The 8,234-nt window shown below is 38.9% G+C and overlaps 2 protein-coding genes and 1 pseudogene across 3 annotated transcripts in view; 1 reads left to right on the top strand and 2 right to left on the bottom strand.

The window, feature by feature from the left end:
- Positions 1 to 832: 832 nt before the first annotated feature.
- Positions 833 to 4,038, bottom strand: LOC101294121 (annotated as a pseudogene). The gene is made up of 3 exons (XR_185354.1): positions 3,529 to 4,038; positions 2,519 to 2,859; positions 833 to 910 (listed from the first exon to the last, which is right to left on the bottom strand). The product of XR_185354.1 is annotated as an uncharacterized LOC101294121 (transcript).
- Positions 4,039 to 4,643: 605 nt separating this feature from the next.
- LOC101294304 lies at positions 4,644 to 5,333 on the bottom strand. The gene is made up of 2 exons (XM_004307334.1): positions 4,877 to 5,333; positions 4,644 to 4,787 (listed from the first exon to the last, which is right to left on the bottom strand). Exons 1-2 carry the CDS (start codon positions 5,279 to 5,281, stop codon positions 4,710 to 4,712), a joined length of 483 nt encoding a protein of 160 aa, XP_004307382.1. The 5' UTR covers positions 5,282 to 5,333; the 3' UTR covers positions 4,644 to 4,709.
- A 692-nt stretch (positions 5,334 to 6,025) lies between these two features.
- The window catches only part of LOC101294412 (putative nuclease HARBI1-like), a 4,534-nt gene continuing 2,325 nt past the window's right edge, over positions 6,026 to 8,234 (top strand). Inside the window, exon 1 of the mRNA XM_004308733.1 lies at positions 6,026 to 6,222. The gene's annotated coding sequence lies outside the window, so the exon portion shown is untranslated. The remainder of the gene's footprint in view (positions 6,223 to 8,234) is intronic.

The following is an 8,234-nucleotide window of genomic DNA, read 5'->3' on the forward strand; positions in this document are numbered from 1 at the left end:
AGTGAGTTTGGGAAAAGAAGAGGTGTTTTGGTTGATAGAAGAGGAAGCCATTGAAGGACAAAGAAGAGAAAAGAAGACAGGGAAGAGAAGACGCAGAAAAGCAGAAAAGCAAGGGAAGAAGAAAAAGACACAGGTATGGATCTTTAGGTTAAACTGATACCATGTAGAATTATATTTCCCTTAATCGAAACTGATTACAAAGCTTACATAATATAGGCTAGTGTGTTTGACATTTACAGAAGGAAATAAGGAATAGTAATGCCTATAATTACAGAATCAAAACTATCCAAAACTATACATAAGTTAGGACTCAATTCTGAATAATGGAGGAAATCACTCTTGTGATTGAATCTGAGATTGAGTGAATCAATCTCTTAATTGAGGCTGTGAATGTGCTCCAATAAGTAGAGACACAGGTTGAAATTTAACGTTTATGATGTACTGAGTACTGACTGAAATCACTGAATGCTACTGAACCACTGAGGTCATGGTAGGTAACTAATTTTACTCCCAACATCAGTCAACTATTAAAACCCCCAAAAGATGTCAGCAGCAGCAGCTGGACCACTGTTTTCAACATCTTGGTCCTTGCCATCCCATCGCCCCTGTTTTGTTCAACACAACAGCTTCTGTTCTCTCTGCCTACTATGGTCCATCTGACCATCTGTTTCAATTATTTCACTTGCAGCAGCATTCATATAATTCACAGTACAAGGTAAAAAACACAAACAATAGAGAAAAACCTCAAACCTCAAACATGGTTAACTATTATTCATCAAAATCTATTACATGTGCATAAACTGGATACAAAACTGTTACATACACAACTAAACTAGTGTGACTTATCTTCATTTGGTCGCGGAATTCTCTTGTAATCGTAGTTGTTAATGTCCACCTTCTCCTGCAATGCCTGTCAAATGAAGCACACCACATAAGCTAAAACCCCGGAAATTGGATATTCAGAAAAAGCACTAGAGAGATGTAGATTATTACCTTGAGCTCTTCATCGAGGCAATATGAGTCCTAATACAGTTGTTGGGGCAAGGCTAAATTTGCAACTCAATGAAGAGCTATAACACATTGATCAAGTGAAGAAGGGGCAACTGCAAGAGGTTGATACAACGCAGTTGGTCTATCAAGCAATCCTCAAGCTCTAGTTGGCGACCAAAAAATCAAAAATCGAATCGTTGTAAGCAACCCAATTGGCCAATCGATGAGAGAAGCATTCCTCCAAGTTGATGTATACATTATACATATGTTTCATGAACGAGTACACACCTTGCCATAGTAACGAAATCATAGGGTAAGAAATCTCAAGCACTACTAAGAAAATACAACTTCAGCTCAAGAAACGTAACAAATAAAGGGTGAAGATGAGTGAATCAGTAATGCAATCGCCTATCGTCTTGATCTTGTATGTGTTCTGGGGTTACTGACTTGTTGCTGATAGTCTGGGGTTGCTTGCTCCTCAACGTTATTGATACTACTAATGTAGCCTTACGGCCCTTACCATCAAGCAATCTTCAAGCTCTAGTTGGCAATAAAACAGAAGCTTCCTCTCTCAAAAAGATTTCATGCTCCAATCTCTGTTTGTGCACAATTCTTTTCTGTCACTACGAACTATTAGTCTATTACTATGGCTTCAACATTGCCCTAGCCTTCATCACCAGCACCTTTTCTAGCAAGCAAAGCATTGACTTCAGCCAAACCAAATGGTATTACGTGCTCGGCCAGCTTCAGTAACCAAGGGACTCAAATGGAGAAGAGGCTTAGTGCTAGAAGGTTGGCTATTAGATCCTTGATCCCATGTCCCCAATGAGGACTATGCACCAGATTCTGGACACAATGGACCGTCTTTTGGAAGACACTATGCCCCTTCCCGGCACAGAAGCCGATCAGGCGGTGAGGTTCGTGCGCTTTGGGACTTCAAAGACGACAAGAATGAGATCACAATGCGGTTCGACATGCCAAGACTCTTTAAACAGAATGTCAAGGTGTCTATTGAGGATGATGTGCTAAACAAGGAAGAGAATAAGGATGATGCATGGTAACTTTGTAAACTTCCTAATAATCAATGGTAATCATAGATTTCTGCCATGCTGTTAAAAAATGTAGCCTACCATCGATGCATGGGTACAGCATTGTGGTGAAGATCATGAAGCACTTGGAAGTAATCCATGAGGAAGCATTCTCGAACAGTTGCTTCTACTTGGTACCGTTTCAACTAAATAACGTCAGAAGTGTTTTGATGGTTCTAAAAGCTAGTGCCAAAATGAGACCTAAAACAGATGTTTGGGGGAGGCTAAATTGGTAACCCAAAGAAGAGGTACATGAACACATTGATCAAGTGAAGGGTACCTTCCAGTTTGAAATTGGTAGTTTATCTTGAAGAAATGAGGTTTGGGTTCATGTGTTTAGCAAGATGCAAGTAAAAATAACTCCACAAAACATAAGGATATAAGGATTCCGATGAGCTTAAACAAAAGTGCTTGGTTGCCAAGAGGTTAGTCCTCTTTACCTCCTGTTTGCCACAAATACAACTGCTAGTGTTCAAATTTTTACCACACTTGAGACACAGACCCTTGCAATTTGGATACATGTCGCAGAGATAGTAATCTCCAGATGCACCAGTCTCTTATGTGCTTTGAAATGTCCATTTCTTTGTCCTCAGGGTGGTAATACAGCTGATCCTCCAAAATCAACCGAGTCATCATCATTTTCCTCCACCAAATCCCGTATGACTTTTGATATTGTCTCCATACATTACTCCCATATTGATAATATCAGGTTCTTCTATGTTCATCAATTAAGAGAAGTGAGAAGTTGGAGAAGATGGACTCAGCTGCTGGATCACCACACCTTTCACACAAACTTGAAATGTTATCATTACATTGTCTTTCATCTATTACCCATTTACTTATCGATGTCATCGCAACATCAACCATACATACACCAACCTGCTCTCAGTTGTTTCAAAATACAACATTCATTCTCTGAGTAGTCCATGTAATCTCTTTAGTCTTTACTAAATTCTCTATCCCCCAATTTCGATGTTACATCTAAAGCCTAAGAAAACTGCTGGTTTCCTCGAAGCATCTGCTTCCAACTTGCATATTACAGCTAACCTAATAGAGGGCTTATATTTTTTTCCTAATAGACACCATGACCTTGCACTTTCAGATGGCCACACTAGTCTGTAAACCCAAAATGTATTGTTATTAGCTAATTTCCATACTACAAGCCAACCTAGGGACAGCTTAACTGATCCAACACATAGGGATTTGACTACAACCTTCTATCTCATACGTAGTATGTTCAGACGAAAACATGCTTTCTTTTCCAGAACTCATAGTCATATGCAGATATCAGTCATATAACCAACATAAGGGCATCAAAACAGCACTAGAAAAAACAAATTTGACAGTTTCTTGAATTCAGCTCGAAAAATTGCGAGTGCAAAACACAGGTATATGAAAAAGTGAACATGATAGTAGGGCATAACAGAGGCAACATGCAACTGGTGCATACCTGTTGCAAGTCAGACTGATGACAGTTTTAATGATCCCATCAAGCCTCAGTTTTTGCTTCCTCCTTGTTATGTCAATGGAAATCTGAACTGGCGTGCCGTTTGGATAATCCTTAACAGCTTTGGTGACCCGTAACCCCATCACTGAAGCCCTAGATTTGGAGACCTCGGTCGAAAGGTTTCCCAGCCCAAGCCTCTTTAATGTAATACGTTTCTCTTGTAAACGACTGCCCCTTCCCATGGTGAATCTATATCTTCACCATCTTCATTTCCTTGATCACCCAAATCAATAGAAACTGTGTCTTCATCACTGAAGGATTGAAAATTGGGTTTTGTGCAATTCATCAGCATGGATGTTGAGATATTCTCAATAATGCAAGACTGATACTTGCAATGCATAAAGGGAAAGTATGAACTTTTACAAGTACTCTCACAACATTTCAACCTAGAACCGCCCCGTAGGTTAATATATGAAGTGCTGACAATGGAGGATGTGGTTACTACGAAAGACATTTCACTCTAGGAGTGTGTCAAGGCTTCTGATAATTACGAAAAACAAATGCCGCATACTGTGAAGTACAAGATATTAACAACCGTTCATAGCTTGTAACAATATTGCCCTAATGGGGATCCTAAGTAAATCTGATAAGGAACTCTGCAAGTGAATTGACACAATCATATCTGCAAGAGGGTAAGAACTAGTTCAGACCAAAATGAAAACCCAGATAATGATGCTTCCAGTAGAGGGCATTTTGCACATTAATTTTACATGGCCATACTGAAATCACCAGATAATGAACATTTCACTAAGTATACAAAGCAGTTTGAAGAAGACCCAAGCGACAATACATAAAGAATTTGTGCACAAGATTGTATCAGTAATGAAAATGGGTAAGCTGTTAAGACAAGTCTGAAAGGAAATATCAGCTATGCATTTCAACAAACACCTTAGACTCAGAAGACACAGTCTTCCATTTTCCAATAATTTGAGATGGTTTGACACCCAGAAGAGCAGTAATCATCAAAGTACTTAAATAATTACAAGCATGAAACACCCAGAAACTAAACTGAACAGCAGAGCAACCTCCAAACCTCAAACACGGTTAACTGTTATTCATCAAAATCTCTTACATTTGCATAAACTCCATGCATAACTGTTACATAAACCCCAACACAACTAAAACTAGTGCGACTTATCTTCACTTGGTCGCGGAATCCTCTTGTAATCGTAGTTGTTAATGTCCACCTTCTCCTGCAATGCCTGTCGAAACAAAACGAAGCATACAACATAAGCTGAAACCCCGCAATTGGGTATTCATTAGAAGCGCTAGAAATGTAGACGATTATTACCTTGAGCTCCTCATCGAGTGAGATGTTCTTGGGTTTATAGGCGTTGACAGGGCCAGTGCGGGAGAGAGCTTTGCGGGTCTCGATGATCTCCCATTCCTGGTCGTCTTTGAACTTGGCGATGTCTTTGCTTCCTTGGATGAGGTGTGCGAGGCCGACGGCGCCGAACACGGTCAGGGAGATCATCGGAAGCCCGTAACGGATGAAGGGGTGCCTCCTTCCCCATCTCTTGAACGATTTCAATGAGTCTGCTTTTGCTCTGTCGACGCTGCTTGTCATTGATGCGCTCATCAGAATTGGATTGAGTTGAATCCAGCTTTGGGGGGTGGGTTTTGGTTTTGATGAAACGTAGGTTTCTCTGTTACTAGGATTGGAGTCTTGGAGAGACGAGGCACGGTACAGAAACATGCCCTGTTACATATTTATTGAAAATAGGTTTTTTTTTTTTTTTCTTTTTTATCAACGAGACACACAACGATACCAACTAAAACTGATCTAAATAGTTTTCTCTAGTTGAGTGTGCATCCCGACCTTGATCCGAACCTCGAATTCTCGATGTTGTTAAAATGGACAAACATTGTGTTCCAATGTAACTGGAACATTCCACATTAGTCGAAAGATTAACTTCTAAACAATCTTCGAGCTCTAATGAAACACAAGATGACATATAACTAATCCGTTTTAGAGTCGTAGAAAAGAAAAATGTCGGCTATAGAAAGCTAAAGAGGGTAGCTTTGGACAAAGGCTCAGCTGCATTGGCAATCAAAAATTCAAATTTGGAAGTCGTTTTAGGGTGCATTTGGTGCAGCTTATAAGCTCCTGTGGCTTATAAGCACACCAGGTTTTGGTGTTTGGTAAGTTAAAAACAAGTTCCTTCTTTAAAAAGTAGAAGGTGTTTTTAAGGGAAAAGGAGAAGCTGGTATCCCCCTCCTTCTCCTTAAAAGCCAGCGCGTTTTTTTCTTTCGGGGGTTTAATGAATTTTTTGTATTGACGTTGGGTACCCTTCAGAATCTTAACAAATTACAAGGTTGAACCATTAGATAAAAACCTGAGTATTAACTTGCGCCTCCATTCTCCTTCGATTTGAGAAATATACTGCTCCTTCCGCTGCTGTGCCTTCGCTGCTGCACCTTCGCCTCCATTCTCCTCCGTCGCTGCCGCGCCTTCGCCTCCATTCTCCTCCGTCGCTGCTTGTCGTTTTGCATGTGTTGGGGCCTTTGCGTGGGTTTGCGTTGCCTTTGTTGCACCTCCATCGTTTTGTTGCTTCTCTTGGAGGTCTGCTACTCGTTTTGCTGCGTATCTTGGAGGTCTGCTGCCTAGCGAATCTGAGAAACGATTTGGGTTCAAAGGTAAACAATTTCATTTCTCCCTCTTGTTCATCTCTAAGCTTGGAATTTAGCAATATTTGTATGCCTTCTTGTATCGTTTTTCTGGGTTTTGCCAAGTAAATATGTTCCAAATTTACACTTGGAGTTTGCATAAACATAAGCTTATAGTTCTAAGTTGACATTGTGATACAAATGGGTAAATGATTAGGATTAGAGTATTTGATTTTTGCTGTTGGTTAGGGTTGAGTATAAGCTTATGTTTTTGGCTGTGGCCTGTGGCAGGGTTTAGTATAATTTAATTATGTGCTTGTGGATGTGGGATTCATACCGGAATTGGGATTCATATTGTATGAATCAGGTTATGTTTAATATTGTATGAATCAAGTTTTAGCAATTGGGATTCATACCAGAATTTAGTCTGCATACTGCAGGAACACTAGTATAATATGCTGCCTTTGCTTAATTGCTTATATTCCAATGAAGCTTTATCAAGATGAGAGGAAAATGCATTGTTTTAGTAGCTGTGAAAGCTAGTGATCATTGAGCAACAAGCCAAATGCATTTTGTATGTGAAAACAGACAAAATTATAAAAAGTTAAAGTAAAAACTAGACCATGTATGCTAGAGTTTTATGGGGTGTAGATCAACTAGATGAAGTTATGGCTTTAGCTTGTGTTTGGTATTGTATGCCAGTAAGGTTTAGGCTCCACAGATCATGTATTGCTTCTAAAAGTATGATACAATTTGATGTGTGTGTCTCTCTGTCTTTGTCTCTGCCTCTGCCTCTGTCTCTGCCCTGTCTCTGTCTCTCTGTGTCTGTCTCTCTGTCTCTGTCTCTGTGTGTCTGTGTTTGTGTGTGTTTGTTTTGATCGGATAGACTTTGACGCCAAAAAAAAATAGAGAAGAAGAAGGAACAACTACTAATAAGCTAGAGCTAGCATGATAATGGTAGATGTAGACCAAATTTTGCAGTTAGTAAAAAAAATAGAGAAGAATAAGGAACAGCTACTAAAACGGTAGATGTAGACCAAATTTTGCAGTTAGTCGTAATGTTTAGTATATAACTATAATATATGCATCTGATTAATAAACAAAGTCAGCATGTTATATATCATTTTGCTACGTAGTAAGTAGTACACAAATACAAGTTGGGGATATCACTACATAATGGCATGGCTAGCTAGGATTGAATTATTTGCTAGCTAGGACCATTAATATGGATCGATCATAAATATAGTAGTGATAGCTAAGATGATAAAAAGGTCGTTGCTTGGTCTCTTAGATATGATATGATTTGACCTCCATTTGCATGCATTAGAATTGGATTAATGCTTGGTAGGCTATTTTGGTCCCTGCTTGGTATGTTTGTTTGGTTTAGTTGTAAAATGGTTTAGTTCTTTTAAAGAATGTTATGGTTCAAGTAGGTCATTTATACCTATGTTCATATTTTCAGTTTTTCTATGATGTTATTGAAATCATGATCTATATGTTACTTGTATATTATTTATGGTGGTCAATTGTGGGTGCTTAAGGTTAGTAGCCATATTAATAGATGAAACATTGTAAACTTGATTTGTGTTCTGATCTTGTGTGTTTGCAATGTTGTGGTTTGTTTTTGAAAAATGTATAGGATGGGCTCGGCCGTTTGGAATGAGGCATTAGTAGATGTACTTTGTGACTTATGTATCAAGGAAGGTGGAAAAAATAATCGTCCAAATACCCATCTTAACAAAGATGAATGGGAAAATGTGCTAAGTAATTTTCACAAAGAAACGGGTAAAAATTACACCAAAAAACAACTAAAAAATAAATGGGATGCACTTAAAGAGCAATGGAAATTATGGAAAGATTTGAAGGGGAAAGAGACTGGTCTTGGATGGGATCATAGGCTCCAAACCATTGACGCATCTGATGAGTGGTGGAGTGGAAAAATTAAGGTATGTAAAACTATTTGTCCATTTTTGAAAACCGTTAATTTCATCTTTCATTCACTTAAATGATTTTTTTTAACTCAATTGTGCAGGACAATAAGG

Source organism: Fragaria vesca, linkage group LG7 (assembly GCF_000184155.1).
Source record: "Fragaria vesca subsp. vesca linkage group LG7, FraVesHawaii_1.0, whole genome shotgun sequence".
In the NCBI taxonomy this organism is placed as follows: Eukaryota; Viridiplantae; Streptophyta; class Magnoliopsida; order Rosales; family Rosaceae; genus Fragaria; species Fragaria vesca.

Bases quoted from the DNA above. Each gene is read 5' to 3' on its own strand.
- LOC101294304 (XM_004307334.1), bottom strand. From the start codon at position 5,281: ATGTTTCTGTACCGTGCCTCGTCTCTCCAAGACTCCAATCCTAGTAAC. The intron at 4,788-4,876 runs GTAATAATCGTC...TTGTTTCGACAG, and splicing joins CACTCGATGAGGAGCTCAAG to GCATTGCAGGAGAAGGTGGA.